Here is a 15,515-nt window from a genome sequence, read left to right on the forward strand (position 1 = left end):
AAACTGACCGATTGGTGACGTGGACGGCTCCAATTGGTCAGACCATGTGGAGAGAGATATGGGCTGTGATTAGTTATTTACTTACAAACTGACCAATTGGTGACGGGGCGGCTCCAACTGATCAGCCCATGCGGACAAATTGACCAATTGGTGATGTGGGCAGATCCAATTGGTCAGCCTATGTGGAAAGATATCGGCTGACTGATTGGAGAGGAACACGTCAGAATTCGCCCGTGGTCAGACTCAATAAACCGTGTTCAGGTACTTAACTCATCATTTGTTTGATCAACAAATCTATGGGTGCAGATAATATCCTTGGGCACAGCAAAAACACATAAATCACATGATCCAATGGCCTTATATAGTGCCACGTAAGTCTTTAAGAAAACTATATTATTCACCTGGTAGATTTGTTGCCAGTAAAGAATTGCTGTAATATTATAACCAGTCACCAACCTCCATCAAGGCATCAACCGTCAATTTCTAGGGTTTCTCAAATCCTTTTTTTCGAGTTGAAAAAAGAAAGAAAACTTGAAAACTTGAAAACGCCAAAACTCAAAACTCCCTCCTGATTTCCGAATCCAAAACGAATTTCCCTCTACTTTTTTGAACCTCCCTCTCTCTCTTTCTAAAAACCCTTCCCCCAAAATCTTTTTCCCTCCTCTTCTTCAGTTTTCCTCCATAAAAATGCCCTAGTTTTCGTCACACCTTTCTCTCTCTAAAAATAATTTCAAAAGAGACTTCAACCCAGAAACGATGGAATTTGAGATTTCAGAAAGTCCGTTAGGGTTTCCACCTTCGTCTCCACCTCCGCTGATATCTCCTCCTTCGTCTCCGGTACCAGTAAAAACCCTAGATTTTGATGAACCCCCTCTTTTGGAAGAAGATCCTGACTCATTACTTACTCCTTCGTCTCCACCTCAATCCCTACCTTATTTTCCCCAACCATCGTCTTCATTCTCATCTAGGGTTTCCTTTCAAAGTTATTTCAGACCTCCAATTATTGGTGCTGGACTTTCGAATTTGGGGAATACGTGTTTTATGAACTCAATTCTTCAGTGCTTTACTCATACTGTTCCTTTGTTACAGAGTCTTACGACTTTTGAGCATCCTTGTCCTTGTCCTCGTAAGATCTCTCAACTTTCATTTTTCGTTGGTTATTTTTAATGTTCAGTACTTTAGTTTATTGATTCTTTTCATGAAAATATTGTTGATTTGTTCTTCAATTTTAGGTCTACTTCAAGGGTTTTGTGCGTTTTGCTTTCTGATTGAGCATATCAAGATTTGTTTGCTTCATCCTGGAGGGGTTTACGAGCCTTACAGATTTCTCGATAATATAAGCAGTATCCTTTTCTTAGTTCTTACTAGAGATCTTATTCTCTTTGATAAAATATATCGTACGAACTTTAAGATTTAGATAATCTAAATTGGGCATATAGAAGTGTGATCATTAGAGTTAGTGTATACCATTTGAATTAATTTAGGGTTTTGTAGTTTGATTACTCTATGACAATTTTGATTACTTTACGATTAATTTTGTTAGTTTTGGGTTTTGTTAGTTTGATTACTGCATTATAAATTTGGACCACCCCTTTGTAACATGAATAATTGTGGTTCCATTTTGTACGAGCCTAGGGTTTTCATCGTGTATAGAATTCTTTAGGGACAATTTAACTTATGGTAAGATTCCATTCCCTTAAGCAGCATCAATCGAGGATGGGTCCCTTGTGAATAAGCCAAATTGTTGGATTACGTTCAGATGTTTTTTGTTTCAGAATTCTATATACATATTGTGATTCTTGACCTAGAAATCTGCCAGATGTATCTTCTTTATTCCAGAAATACCAGCAAGAAGATGCTCATGAGTTCCTCCAGTGTTTGTTGGATAAACTTGATAGTAGCTGTTTCAATCTGGACAACCAAGTTTCTAGTTCATCTTCACAAAAGGACAGTCTTGTAAAGCAGGTCTTTGGTGGTCGACTTAAAAGCCAGGTATTCTTCGAGGAATAATACTCAGACTTTCCATCTTATACGTATCTACGTTTTAACTTGGCTACTTAAATGAGTTTTGGGAATTGGTATAATAATTAGACTTACCACTTTCGATATGGTATTTAGAGAAGTCAATATTTAAGATGGTTATTGGTTGGCCGAATTTTGATTAGCTCCATTTATGTTGGAGTTAGAAAGTTAAATGGTCCGTACAATTTTTCAGTGTACTGGATATTTAATTGACGATGTTTTGTTCATATAAGTATAAAATAAACAGGGGCAGTAATAAAACAGTTCGGACTCGGTAATTACTCAGGACTTGACTGGGCAATATGCAGCCCCAACTGGATTGGGATTATCTCTAGAGACCACCTTTTTAATTCTCTAGTTCTAATTTAGCTTATTTTTTTTACTAATAAACATATTTCCTTTCTTTCATGTTTATGCTTGCATCTTTAGTTGACAACCTTAATATAACTGATTCTTCATGCTATTCTTTTGTCTACCAGCTTCGATGTTGTAACTGTGGTCACTGCTCTGACACTTTTGAGCCCCTGGTTGATCTGAGTTTAGAGATTGAAGATGCTGATACACTTCCAGATGCTTTGAAATCATTCACGAAAGTTGAAAAGATTGAAGATAGTGAAATGAAGTTCACTTGTGAAAAATGTGAGAAAGAGGTAGTATTGGAGAAGCAGTTTACAGTGGATCAAGCTCCCTCAGTTGCTGCTTTTCATCTGAAAAGATTCAAGACTGATGGCTATTATGTCGATAAGATCGATAAGTATGTCCAATATCCTTTGCAACTGGACTTGACGCCATACACTAGCAATGCTGAAAGCTGTGATGTGAGTTTAAAATTCATGTCTTTAAGTTCATATTAGTATCTAACACTATAGGTTGCTAGATGCATTTATTTTCTGTGAACATGTATCATATTCTTATTACTTTGCTTTCTGCAGGCTGAACTGAAGTATGAGCTCTATGCGGTTGTGGTCCATATTGGGTCGTGTAGTACCTCTGGCCATTATTTTTGCTACATCCGTTCGGCCCCACAAGTGTGGTACAGGATGGATGACTCGAAGGTAGTATACTAGTATTTACAAATTCTTATAACTGATTTTCTTTTGCAAATTATCTCTTCTATTAGGTACTGTCACAAATATTAGGATTCACAATTTCTAATGTTATTTATACTTGGAACGGTGACTCTCTTTGTTGAGTCCCTTGTTTGTGCTATGAGTTAAGTGCGTCCCTGACTGACTTCCATTAATATAAAATCAGGCTAAGTAGTTGGGCTTGGGGATCAGATGATGGCCGATAACCAATCCTCACTTGTCCGAGCACAGAGTAACTCGTCCGAGTGCCACTTGTAGACACACTGATACACACATAGATGTGTTATTTATTACACAGGCCACAGACTTCACTCTAAATAATTTGACTCGAACTTTAAAAAATCCTAAGGTTCCATGTGTAACAACTAACTTGAGAATTTGACATGGGATTTGCTCGAGCATCCCAATTCAATGTGCAATTGACTGGGGAGGGTGGGCCGATTCCAACTACTTAAGTACCAACAACATGGGTAAGCGTGCCTAGTGGCTCGAGAAGTCCATTAACTCAGCTTGCTTAACCCCCCCCCCCCCCCCCCCCCCCCCCCCCCCCCCCCTCATAGATCACATGAGTTGGAGTCACTTTTTTTTGAGACAATATTTTGAATCTGTTCTGGTTTCTGCAGGTGGTAAGTGTTAGCGAAGGTGAAGTTCTAAACCAAGAAGCTTACATACTGTTCTATGCAAAACAAGGCACACCCTGTTTTTCGAGTTTCTATGAAGATCTTCGTCAACTAAATGCAAGATCAGATATGCCGATTACTTCCCCAAGTTCTGTCTTGGATCCTGTTTGCCCTATGAGTACTCCATCTCCTGAAGAAAATAATACTACCATCACTGAAGTTGAAACTGTAGAGCAGAAAGAAAAGATATCTATCCCATCTCCAGAACCCAGCAATATTGTTGAAAATATTGAAAAGAACAAAGATGAGCGACAAGTACCTACTCCTCGTCCTCTTCGTAGTCTCAACATCGAGATTGAGAAAGACAATGACATATTTGTCGATGAGTATCTTAAAACTCCATCACCTAGATCTCCCAGCCGAGAAGAACAATCAGGTAAAACACATTGACCTCTCATTTGCAATATATTTCTTTCAATTCCTTTAATCTGTTTCTTTGTCTGAAAAAAGTGAAGCTAAAATTTAAGCATGTCTTTTTACGTACGGTCCAGGATCTACTTTCGTCATACCTCGAAACCATCTGCCTATGAAAGGAAATAACATACGGAAAAGACCCGGTCTTAATAGTGCAACAGAGGAAGCAAGGAAAGGCGCGTACAGATTAACAAAGAGCATGTCTCCATTACGAGCAAAGAGATATCAGACATTCTTGAGAAGTCCCAAAAGTGAAGGATCATTGAAGAAGAAGAATAAGAGCAGACTGAGTCATTCTTATGGTTCTGATGGAAGTACTGGTATCTCTCCATTGGGTAGTAAACGAAGAAGACTCGTAGGTCTACAATGAAGTTAACTGCTCAGAGAAACCCCAAGAAATCACAGATCAAATAATTCTCTCTGAATCTTGTCTCCATCTTTTTCTTTAGTGTGTTCTTTTCTGTTTACAGATTTCAATTCATTCTATACTGGGTTCTTTTTTTGGGGTGTAAAGAGATAGAGGGGAGGATATGTTAGCTGTATAGCTGGTAAGTTTACTGCTTCTGTAAGATAACCTAATTTTCAGGTACAATTTGGTTTTAGCTGGATTCTGTTTTGTTGTTGTTTCTTCTTTCTCTCTACTTTTAATTTCTTTCTTCTTAACCTAGTATATTTGGAGTTTATCTATTTTCTACTTTCATTTTTATCAAGGCCCAAGTTACCATCTTGTTTTTTTAGTATTCTTGAAAATTTCTTTAAGAAAAAAATTGTCTTGAAAATTTGAAAACCTAACTCCAGTCTTTTTCCTTCATCAAAAAAAAAAACTCCAGTCTTTTTAAAAGGAAAACTGAAGACAACCCAAAGTCCCCCAAATGTCAATTATATCTTGAAACTCCAAGATGTTTCTAGAGACTTTTCCTGACAGGAAACTCACACCTTCTCAAATCTTCCAAACCCATCTTTTCTTTCTCTATAAATACAAGATAAATCAAAAAGCACAAAACAAAAAACAGAATCATATTAAAAGATAAGCTTGAGGGTGATATTTGAGAGATCAGAGAAAAAGGAGATTAGGGAAATGGAGACATTTGAAAGAGATATGAAGAAGGTATTGAACTTCCCAGATGAGATGGAAAAAACATTGCAACCACCAATTAGGAGATATGTTAAGAACACTAAGGCCATGTTTAGAACCCTAGCTGATGTTTGGGACTATCCTTCCTACTACTCTTTTGTTCTTGACATGCCTGGCCTTGAAGCCAAAAACATCAAGGTAAATTTAAAGTTCCCCTCATTTTCTTTTCTTTTGAAAATTTCCGGCCCATTCAATTGATTTGTCTGGACTAAAGTGATAACTGGAATCTCAATATTCTAAATAAGAGAAATGAGTTTGAGTGGTGGGTGTCTAGATGAGTCCAACTCACATGACATTGACTCTAAGTAATACGAGAACAAAATATGATTGGAAGTTTCACAGGGCTCCCCATTCTTGTTAAAAGGTCCTTCCTTGTGAATTCGGTACGAATCCACCCAGTATACTAGAGAATGTTTAAGAAGAGCTCACCAGAATTCACATGAGATTATTCGGTACGAGTCCACCGAAATTCACTCCAGTAGTCTATTTTTGTGAATTCGATGGACTCGTACTGAATTCACAAGAATGGAAGGCCCTTAAAAAACTTCCTCCGTCTTAAGCACAAGAAACAACGTACTCTTATCCCCTTCTTAGAAACTTGTTAGGATGCTCATTTTACCATTGGGTAATTCTAAAAGCGCTTCTCTAAACTGTTGTTTAACTCCTTTTCTCCTCACTCTCCCTATAAAACTTTCTTCACACTCTTTCTGAAGTTTTCAAATTATTTTTCGATGAAGACTCCAATAATACTTTGGAAGAGCACCTTTAAAATCACCCTTCACTTTTTTTTTTAAATTGATTTGTTAAGCGTTTGAAGGGTTATTGGTAAGTGTAGGTAAAAGTAGAGAATGGGATACTTCACGTGGCAGGGAAAATAAAGAAGAAGAAAGTAGTAGGAGCAACAAGTGGAGGGGTATCAACGGCTGGGAATGGTGAACAAGGAAGAGGAGAAGGAAAAGCGATAAGGATAGAGAGAAAGCGAGCGAGGTATATGCGTAAATTCACACTACCTGATGATGCAAATCCCGATGAAGTGAAAGCTACGTATAAAGACGGTGTGCTTACGGTTAACGTAAACAAGAAGCTTAAAGAGGAGAAGGTGGAGGAACAACCACAACCAAAACCTAAAATAGTCACTATCCCTATTGCTTAAAAGGTGTGTGGGGGCATGTAATATTTCTCGTGTTTTCGTGTGGGTTTTTTTTAGTAGTGTGTATTGGTGTTCGAGAAATTTATATGAAAAGTTGATATTTAGGTTTTAAAGTTGGTTTAGTATCAATTACATGAAGTTGATATCCTCTCTGCCCTATCTAATGACTAAAGACAACTCCGAACATGTCAATCCAGCGACGAAAACTCTCATAAACATTTGGCAAGAATATAAGATTGTAAACAACCCTTGAAAACTAGCGTTAACATTTGGCAAGAGTATAAGATTGTAAACGGTGGTGGAACGCGAAAACCCAAGTGCCTGCATATATCTTGTCTTAACAAACACTGGTTAGTAGCCAAGGATTTCATAATAAACTCACTACATTTCCTTTTTATAAACTAGTTTTCAAACTAGAAAACATGAGCAAAAATTGCTACAAATAAATCCCCAAACTAAACAACCACTCAGCCACCCTTTGTCTATCAGAGACTATACATTGATTCTCAAATCCAATCAAGTCTGGACAAATCTCTAGATATACTCAGGCCGATGAAAACACCATGAAAACAAATTGTCTAAGAAAAAAAAACTACATAGTTACAATGGAGTTCCTGCTTCGCCTCATTTATCAACCAAAGCGTCTCTCGAGAAATATCTGCCCTAGTTTCGTATATAGCGCCCGTTGTTCCTCGTAACTAAGGTTTCTCAATATCTACATCACAACGAATATTTTTTTTAACCAACGTAAAACAAATTCTAAGGTGATATAATAAAAGGTGGAAATTTCTCTCACCTGATCCAAGATTATCTCAACTGAGTAGCTTTGAGGGACGACGAAAGATTGATGATAGATATATGCAAACACGGCCATCACCATCTACATAAACAGATCAAACAACCCATAAGATGAAATCACTTGCAAAATTCTGTTACGATTTTGATTAGTTAGACAACGGCCTTCATCCAGGGGATTTTAGGGCAGATAGTAATAAGAATTTGAACCTGGCAATCCATTCTATCTGTAATGCCACCATGTCCAGGAATACTATCACCAAAGTCCTGTTATAAGTGAAAACAAAGGGGGTAAATAAAATGGAAAACCATTAATTTTTATTTAAGCATTTTCATCTATTGTAGTTGATCGGAATACAAAAAAAAATTGAAGGATGACCTTGACTTTAAAAGCTCGCTTAAAGCCACTTGCAAAGAAACCTCCAAAAGGTGCTATTATCGATGCAAATAGACCAAGACCCAGAGCATGCCATTGCACAGGTAGAACTGAGACCTCTTTCCATGGAAACTGTAAACAAAGAGACGAACTTGTGAGAAACGGAAGTTTCATGTGTATGGCACTTAGTCCAACATCATTTAGGAAGACCTTCCAGACCTGGGTTATCACACAACACCTTGTCTTACATACCGGCTACGTCTTTTGGGTGGGTTTGGCGCCTAGATTGGCCAAGCAGGAAGCCTAAAGTTGTCTAGGGCAGGCCCATACCAAGGAAAAACCTTGTATCATGTAGAAGTAGGTGGCCAGTGGGCCTGTGTGGTGCCTAAAATCAACGACAATATGGCTGGTATCGAGAAAAGTGTTGCATCAAGAACCTGTGAAAATATAAATCAAATAGACGATCGACAAGTGAAAAGATTTGAGTATATTTATTAGAGAATTTTTCATGTTGGATACTAGTATGCTCTTGTTGGAGTTGGTTTAGTTGGTATAATAGCAGATGATGTTCTTTTAGGACCATACGAGAACCACAAACTTGATCCAAAAGTTAAGAAAAATGTAAGGACAAATAAATGGGCTTATAACTAAGACAAGAAAATACAACTCCATAGCAGTATCTCCCTCGCTTTTCCTAGTGGGAGACGTGGGACATACAACATCTTGTACCAGTGCCGGATACTGAAAACCCTACTCTTGTCGATGTAACTCGAACGTTAAGAAAAATAACAGGAATAAACAAATGAATGGAATCACTGACCCATGCAGGAAGCCATCCTCCCAAAGAATAAATCTCGGGCTTATATAGAGTGCCCGGATCACAGTAGAGCCATCCAGTAGATAAATCCTGCATATATTTAACTTATATTAGGAAAATGAATACCACCTCGTGATCAGCTTCCTATAATTCAGAATAGGTGGTTGTTGTTCTGTCAAAAGCTTACCTTTCTAGGGCATGTGAGCCACTGGAAACGACCCATAACATTTGCTAGCTGCACAAGACGTCAATTATATATCTTAATTAATCTATAATTTCATAATTACTAACTCTTTAAAACAACAAGTTTTGAAAATAGAGATCTAATTGAAATTTTCAATAGACAATGGAAGCTAAATTTACTTGGAATCTGATAAATAAGGTGAAAGATAGATCATAGATGACTTAAAGTTTCTTATCTAAGTTGGATATAAGTTAAGAAAAAGAACATAGAAACCACAAGAGGAAAATCTGGACATAGATTTCTATTAATTATCTCCCGACTAAGGTTGTCTCTATTGTATGCAAGTCATGTCCCCAAAATATAGATCGAAACCAAAAGTTCTAACTTCGATTAGAAATAAATATCTTGAAGTAATGCACAGAAGAAGAATATGAAACTTGATAGGGAAATAGCTTAGTTACAGGTAAACCTAGAAAAGAATATGAACGAAATACTGTCGGTTCTCACCATAAATGCAGATAGCATAGTTGTAACAGATGCTCCAATGAACCCCTCCCAAGTTTTCTTTGGAGATAACTTGATCAAAGGTGTTTTCCCAAAGAAAAAACCAAAGAAATATGCAGCTATATCATTGATAACAATAAGCGAAGCTGGTAAAAGAAACCTGCATTTATGTTAACAATCAATGTTAGGAAGAGAAATGATAACAATTGCACAAAAAAGACTGTGTAAATGTAATATCACATATTAAGGTGTTGAAATTCTAAATGCACGAAGGAATCAAATATATAAATAACGACTGTGATTTTACCAGAATATTCCTTCAAAGATATTTGCAACAGTGAAAGCCGACTGGGTGAAGACCACGATTAGAATCATATGTGTCCAAGCATACTGACCAAACTGATACTTGTACATCTTCTTCTTCAATGTGAGAATGAACCACATAAACCCTGAGGAAAAAACAGATATAAGTTGCAAATTAAGAAGTAATATAGAAACATTTATTCATATTCGAAATATATATATGTTCAAGTGGTATGAAGATCTTATATTTATAGAAACAGTAAGGACATGCTAACCTGCAATGTACAAGAAATAACAAATAACCATCTGATATTTAATTAGACCGCTCACAAGCTTGTATAAGAATTTGTCGGAAGTCACAGTGTTGACGAGCTGCTGACTGAGGATGCGGCCATACACAAACAACACAGCTGTGAAGAAAAAGTGCCTGCAAACAAGAAAAGAAGAAATACAATATAAATGTATATGCATATATATTATACAGAGTACAGCATAGATGGGATCATCTCCATGCACAAAAAGAAGGTAAACAATAACATTTAACCAAGATTCGGCGTCTATAAAGTTGATTGGCTACGCTTACCAATTCAAAAGCCTGAATCCAGGAAGCTGCCTATCTTCATGGGCTTTTCTCAGTAGATTAAATAGTTCCTTTGCCATAAAGATTTGGATAACCACAATCATACCCCAAATATAGAGATGACCCATGTAGATGATTAATGCAAATCCCCCAATCATCCACACGGATGAGTATGCACGGATCAGCATTGACTTGTATTTGTTCTGATCGTTAACGAGTAAATGACCTCCATTTGCTTTACTTGTCTCAAGAGACTGACAGAAAAACAAAAACAACTAGCGTAAGATTCTTGCTTCCTATAGTATAGGCTTTTGTCATGCTCAAGAAGCAACATAACTACCCCAAATGCATCAACACTTATTTCCTTATTGCCAGTAGTCATTTAATGAAGATGACGAAGACCGGAAGACATATTTTAACTTTCGGGAATAAACTAGAGGTAACCCAAATAAGCTACATGCAGAGCAGCAGAAGTAACTACATATTTGACCAAACTCGAAAGAACACATTTTAAGACTTTTATACATGTTCCTTAAGCCTGAATTAACAGTACCTAAAGATACACCTACGCGTTTTTCTAATTCAACGAGCTTAGATACTTAACACACTCATGATTTATATTAATTTTACCCTATATCTTTGCAAAAGACATAGACTAAAAGACATGCAGAAACAAACAAACGAACATCATTTTGCAGAATCAACTCACTAACCTCATTTGATCGTCTACGGTGTCGAATTCTCGCAGAAGGAGTTGATGGAGCACTGGAGCTGCTTTCTTTTTGCATTGTCATTATCTTGTTTCTGCACTCAAACAACCAATTTTGTTGGTGAAAGGTGCCTCAAGGCATTAAATTTGCAGATATGAATTTCAATTAATGAATGAGAAGCCAAACATAGTTTCAAGCAACATGTAAAACAATAAAAAAGATCGATAAATAGAGAAAGATTTAAAAGAAAAAAGTAGAAAACATTAAGAACCTTAGATTAAGTCTTTTGAGTGAACAACTAAGACAGTCCAAACAACTCAAACAGTATAAAGAATTGAAGATACTCGAATACTTCAAGAGCCTTTTCAATCAAATGCCACCATTTATGGCATAATAAGGAAACAATACAAAATCCCAAATTCCCAATACTTTTTAGTTTGGCAAAAATAAATAATGAACCTACAACATGCGAAACCAAAGAGGCACGAATAATAGGATAAACAGAAGCTGGGAGGAAGGCTAGTGAAAATGGTACCAAAATGATCCAAGTCCACCAGAAAATTCCTATAGGCTATATGACACTGTTGGTTTTGAGTGGAGTAACAGAAGTGATCAACCTTGATCCAACAAGTATGACACCCAATGTATGTTTAACTAGTTATATGGATATACTTTAACATGAGATGATCCTATTTGTTAAATTCAAGATTATATGATAATCGGAGATATGAAGTCACGATTATATAAGAATCGGATATAGAAACATAAATGAAAGACACAATGTTTAACGTGGTTCGGTTGGATACTCAAGACCTACATCCACGGAGAAATACTTTCATTATTAGTAATCACCTTACAAGAAATATTCTAATATATGAAACTGAATATTCAAGATCTTCACATATCTTCAAATATCTTGCAATAGTCTTGATCGTCGGATCTTTTCATCTCGATCCGCCTCTTATATCACGTGTTTACACACGTATCTCAATACTATTCCCTATTTGATTCTAGAATCTGCAACTTTATCATTTGATAGATTCTTGATCAATTCCAACTACAATTCTAAGCTGATCAAGTCGAAAACTACCCAAATGTTCCAATTTTCTAACAAAAAACACGAATTATAAACACGTTATAAATATCCCATTTGACTATACGTCTTGCATTTTATATTACCACTCCTAACTGTTAAGGCATCATGTCTTCACATCGAAGGTCGCCCCAGTCATGATACAACTTCAGATAACAAATAAATAAATTTACATATAAATTGACACAGTAACACATTAAAAATCCTCAATTTACCAATGATTTGTGTCTTTGATTCCAAAGAGAAATTAAGATCACTAAAGCTCCCTCTGATGAAGTCCCAAAAGTTTCCTATAGAGAAAACACAATAAATAAATCAAAAATTACAATCTACCATCAACATAAAAACTTAACAGTTACTTCATTACTCCTTCAAAAATAAAAACTTCAATAAATAATAAAAACAATGTTAATTAGGTATGCTTTAAATTCAATGGCATAAATAAACTCAATAATTTGTATAAATTCAATGTTATTCAACCTTAATCACTTAATTGAATCACATCATAAAATTCAGAAATGCTCCACCTTTTGCTACATTTGAGGAAGACTGATTTGTAAACTAATAAACCTAAAAGGAAGTAAGGGTTGATATTATTATTACCTGGGTAGGTGACAAATTGAGGAAGCCATAAACCCAATAGCCAAGAAAAAAGGGGAGGATTTCTGTTGATAGTAAGAGGAAGAATAAATAACTTTTGTGGAGTAACCCAACAGATATTGGTAATAGCTGAAATCAAAAGTAAAGTTAGGATATAGGTTCAAAAATGGGTGGTTGGTTGGTTCTGGATTCGTCAGAAGAGCCAAAAAAGGATGAAGAAGATTCTTAGGGCTTGTTTCGATCTCAGAGGGTCTGAGATATCATTTAGGGCAAACCAAACATGCACTCTCTCTCTCTCTCTCTCTTCTAATTTAGTTGGAAACAGACATACGTGTCCTCCCTCTCTTACTTTCTTAGAGAAATTTACTGTTTTGCAGAAGGTTATAAGCGCCCCATATACACATTATTCCTTCAAATGTTTGCATATGACAGAGCGCTTCTAGCATTAATTAATATGGGGCACCTATAGAATTACACTTTGCAGAATGGGCTATTTAGTTCCCTTTCTGTACCTTTACTTGTGGCCTGGTGGGCGTAGCTGGGCTACGACTTGTGGGCTACCACAGCGATCCTATTCTGATCCCAACTAGGGGTGGAAAACATCCCGAAGGCCCGGTATTCGCTTGGGTCCGCCGAGTTTTAGATGGACTGCGAGTACCCGATATTCATTACAGGCATACCCGATCTGCCCGACGGGCATTTAACTGGTGGGAAGTAGTCAGAGAGTCTTGACCGTATAATCGTCCGTCGAACCCGATAGACACAGGCGGATGGACTGACCAACCCAACAAGTACCGTTACCTTATAGACACGAGCCTTAGTTTTAAGGTGTGATCCCACGGTAGCTCCTAACCATTGGATCCTAAAATCCTAGGATCTCCTATCATCTCTTCTAGAGTATTTTTAGTGTCTATATTCATCATTAACACGAACACCTGATTTTTTCCAAATTGTATGATTTGTAATTTTATCAGTCTATAATCTTGTAATCTTTGACTACCTTAACCATTTTAATGTAGTTTAACTGTATATGTATTTTAAATTTAATTTGTTTCATCATTTCATTATTAGAGCAAGTCCAATCCCAGCCTGTCTTAGGCCGAAAAAACCACTTTTTCACCTAAAATTATTGGCCTCAGCTCAGCCTCTAAAATTCAGCTCCAACCCCAGCCTCTCTTGAGGCCGAAAATTTGAATTTGAAATTTGAATTTCCCTCTTTTCTACCATATTAAATATTATTAACTATCCAACCACCATATAAAATATCTCATATTTCTCTATAAATACATCTCTCTTTCTCTACAAACTCATCAAACTTCATCTTCTTCTTTCTCTACAAACTTCATCTTCTTCTTTCTCATCAAACTTCATCTTCTTCTTTCTCTACCATGGATCCTATGAATATTATGAATCCCATAAATCCTTTGAATCCCATGAATTCCAATTTTACTTTATTAATGTTGATGTTTGAAGAAGATGAATGGGCTCGACAAAGAGATGACGATGATCGTAGAATGTTAGAAGAAATGGAAAATAACACTACACGAAAACATTCTCGTCATGTTGGTTCTGTTATTGGTCACCAAACTATAGATCGTAATAGACAACTCGGTCATGAAAACATCATGAGAGACTATTTCAATGAAACTCGAACTTATGATGACACATTGTGAATCGTCCTTTATTTTTGCGTATTCTCAATGCTGTTGGGGGGTACAACCCCAGATTTACTGAAAGAGTTGATGCATTTGGGGAAAAGGGATGCTCACCTCATCAAAAATAACAGCTGTAATGAAGATGCTTGCATATGGATGTGCGGCCGACTCACAAGACGAATATTGTCGGATTGGTAAGTCTACTGTCATTGAATCTTTAAGAGAATTTCTAATCGGAGTCATCCATGTGTTCGGCCCTAGATATTTGAGAGATCCGAATGAGTTAGATATATCTAGACTCCTAGCACTTGGTGAATCGCAAGGATTTCCTGGAATGCTAGGGAGTATTGATTGTATGCATTGGGAATGAAGTAAATGTCCCGCCTCATGACACGGATCCTACACTGGCCATGTCAAAGCCCCAACTATCATCCTAGAAGCAGTTGCATCGTCAGACCTCCATATATGGCATGCATTTTTTGGGATGCCCGGATCCTGCAATGACATTAATGTTCTTGAACGTTCACCGGTTTTTGATCAACTGTTAAGCAATGAGAGTCCCCCAGTTAATTATGTAGTTAATGGCACACAATATAATATGGGTTATTATCTTGCTGATGGGATATACCCTCCATGGGGTACTTTAGTTAAAACTATTGCTAATCCACATGGTCCAAAAGAAGCATATTATGCCAAAAGACAAGAGTCGGTTCGAAAAGACGTTGAACGAGCTTTTGGTGTACTGCAAGCTCGTTGGGGAATTATTCGGGGACCGTCACGTTGGTGGGACGTAAAGACCATGAGTGACATTATGAAGGCATGTATCATAATGCATAACATGATTGTTGAAGACGAAGGTCCAAATGCTACAACCAATATTGAGGGATGTGAAATGGGTCCGATAGAGCGTGGAGAAGACTTATCGGACGAAGTGCTTGAACGTGTAGGTCGAATTAGAAGCCAAGATACTCATTCTCGGTTGAAGGCAGATCTTATCGAACACTTATGGAATACGAGATCAAACGATGACAATGAATAACTTTTGGTCGTTGGATTATTAGTAATGTGTTTTCTATCGTCGGATTATTAGTTTTGTGTTTTGGATCGTCGGATTATTAATGCAAAAGTCGGTTTGTATTAATATAATTTCATTATTAAAAGTTGTTTTGATTTTTGTTATTTTTTAGCTTTTTTTTTATTTTATTTTAATTATTTAATGTTTTTAGTTTATTTTTTTTTTTTTAAAAAAAAGGTAGATCTGGCCGTTGGATAAACCAACGGCCAGATCTGTCCCCCCAAGTGACCGTTTGGGCCCCAACGGTCACTTGGGGTCGGTGTTCAGTCGCCCCTAATGTTAGGGGCGACTGAGCACCGAGCCCCAGCCTCCGCTCCAAGCGGCTGGGCTTGGA

At 37.0% G+C, this 15,515-nt stretch overlaps 4 protein-coding genes across 6 annotated transcripts; 3 read left to right on the plus strand and 1 right to left on the minus strand.

Moving 5' to 3' along the window:
- The first annotated feature begins 212 nt into the window (after positions 1-212).
- LOC147536702 (ubiquitin carboxyl-terminal hydrolase 21-like) lies at positions 213-4,815 on the plus strand. 2 transcript variants are annotated; one of them, XM_086644793.1, is made up of 8 exons: positions 213-324; positions 385-1,126; positions 1,233-1,343; positions 1,820-1,992; positions 2,502-2,840; positions 2,955-3,077; positions 3,734-4,166; positions 4,282-4,815. In XM_086644793.1, the coding sequence occupies exons 2-8, from the start codon at positions 757-759 to the stop codon at positions 4,572-4,574; spliced, it is 1,842 nt and encodes a 613-aa protein (XP_086500919.1). In that variant the 5' UTR covers positions 213-324; positions 385-756; the 3' UTR covers positions 4,575-4,815. The 2 variants fall into 2 exon arrangements, with proteins under 2 accessions (XP_086500919.1, XP_086500920.1); XM_086644794.1 differs by lacking the exon at positions 213-324 and having other exon boundaries at positions 367-1,126.
- A 52-nt stretch (positions 4,816-4,867) lies between these two features.
- LOC147536703 (17.3 kDa class II heat shock protein-like) lies at positions 4,868-6,602 on the plus strand. Its single transcript, XM_086644797.1, has 2 exons — positions 4,868-5,477; positions 6,175-6,602. The coding sequence occupies exons 1-2, from the start codon at positions 5,283-5,285 to the stop codon at positions 6,490-6,492; spliced, it is 513 nt and encodes a 170-aa protein (XP_086500923.1). The 5' UTR covers positions 4,868-5,282; the 3' UTR covers positions 6,493-6,602.
- A 252-nt stretch (positions 6,603-6,854) lies between these two features.
- LOC147536704 (phosphatidate cytidylyltransferase 1-like) lies at positions 6,855-12,798 on the minus strand. Of its 2 annotated transcripts, none has more exons than XM_086644795.1 (13): positions 12,455-12,798; positions 12,067-12,141; positions 10,762-10,852; positions 10,052-10,302; positions 9,744-9,895; positions 9,473-9,614; positions 9,169-9,325; positions 8,665-8,712; positions 8,481-8,567; positions 7,664-7,792; positions 7,495-7,551; positions 7,286-7,369; positions 6,855-7,204 (listed from the first exon to the last, which is right to left on the minus strand). In XM_086644795.1, exons 3-13 carry the CDS (start codon positions 10,840-10,842, stop codon positions 7,121-7,123), a joined length of 1,272 nt encoding a protein of 423 aa, XP_086500921.1. In that variant the 5' UTR covers positions 10,843-10,852; positions 12,067-12,141; positions 12,455-12,798; the 3' UTR covers positions 6,855-7,120. The 2 variants fall into 2 exon arrangements, with proteins under 2 accessions (XP_086500921.1, XP_086500922.1); XM_086644796.1 differs by having other exon boundaries at positions 10,762-11,447; positions 11,753-12,141.
- Positions 12,799-14,590: 1,792 nt separating this feature from the next.
- Positions 14,591-15,145, plus strand: LOC147536705 (uncharacterized). Its single transcript, XM_086642692.1, has one exon. The coding sequence runs from the start codon at positions 14,591-14,593 to the stop codon at positions 15,143-15,145; it is 555 nt and encodes a 184-aa protein (XP_086498818.1).
- Positions 15,146-15,515: the final 370 nt, after the last annotated feature.

Source organism: Eschscholzia californica, unplaced genomic scaffold (genome assembly GCF_041429995.1).
Source record: "Eschscholzia californica isolate CP2 unplaced genomic scaffold, dmEscCali1.0.p SCAF_5, whole genome shotgun sequence".
In the NCBI taxonomy this organism is placed as follows: domain Eukaryota; kingdom Viridiplantae; phylum Streptophyta; class Magnoliopsida; order Ranunculales; family Papaveraceae; genus Eschscholzia; species Eschscholzia californica.

Excerpts from the sequence above, each read along its gene's own strand:
- LOC147536702 (XM_086644793.1), top strand. The coding sequence starts at position 757 with ATGGAATTTGAGATTTCAGAAAGTCCGTTAGGGTTTCCACCTTCGTCT. Across the intron at positions 1,127-1,232 it reads GCATCCTTGTCCTTGTCCTC|GTCTACTTCAAGGGTTTTGT; the intron begins GTAAGATCTCTC and ends CTTCAATTTTAG. Across the intron at positions 4,167-4,281 it reads CAGCCGAGAAGAACAATCAG|GATCTACTTTCGTCATACCT; the intron begins GTAAAACACATT and ends CGTACGGTCCAG.
- LOC147536703 (XM_086644797.1), top strand. The coding sequence starts at position 5,283 with ATGGAGACATTTGAAAGAGATATGAAGAAGGTATTGAACTTCCCAGAT. Across the intron at positions 5,478-6,174 it reads TTGAAGCCAAAAACATCAAG|GTAAAAGTAGAGAATGGGAT; the intron begins GTAAATTTAAAG and ends TGGTAAGTGTAG.
- LOC147536704 (XM_086644795.1), bottom strand. The coding sequence starts at position 10,842 with ATGACAATGCAAAAAGAAAGCAGCTCCAGTGCTCCATCAACTCCTTCT. Across the intron at positions 9,326-9,472 it reads ATCTTTGAAGGAATATTCTG|GTTTCTTTTACCAGCTTCGC; the intron begins GTAAAATCACAG and ends ACATAAATGCAG. Across the intron at positions 7,552-7,663 it reads AGCGAGCTTTTAAAGTCAAG|GACTTTGGTGATAGTATTCC; the intron begins GTCATCCTTCAA and ends CACTTATAACAG.
- LOC147536705 (XM_086642692.1), top strand. The coding sequence starts at position 14,591 with ATGCCCGGATCCTGCAATGACATTAATGTTCTTGAACGTTCACCGGTT.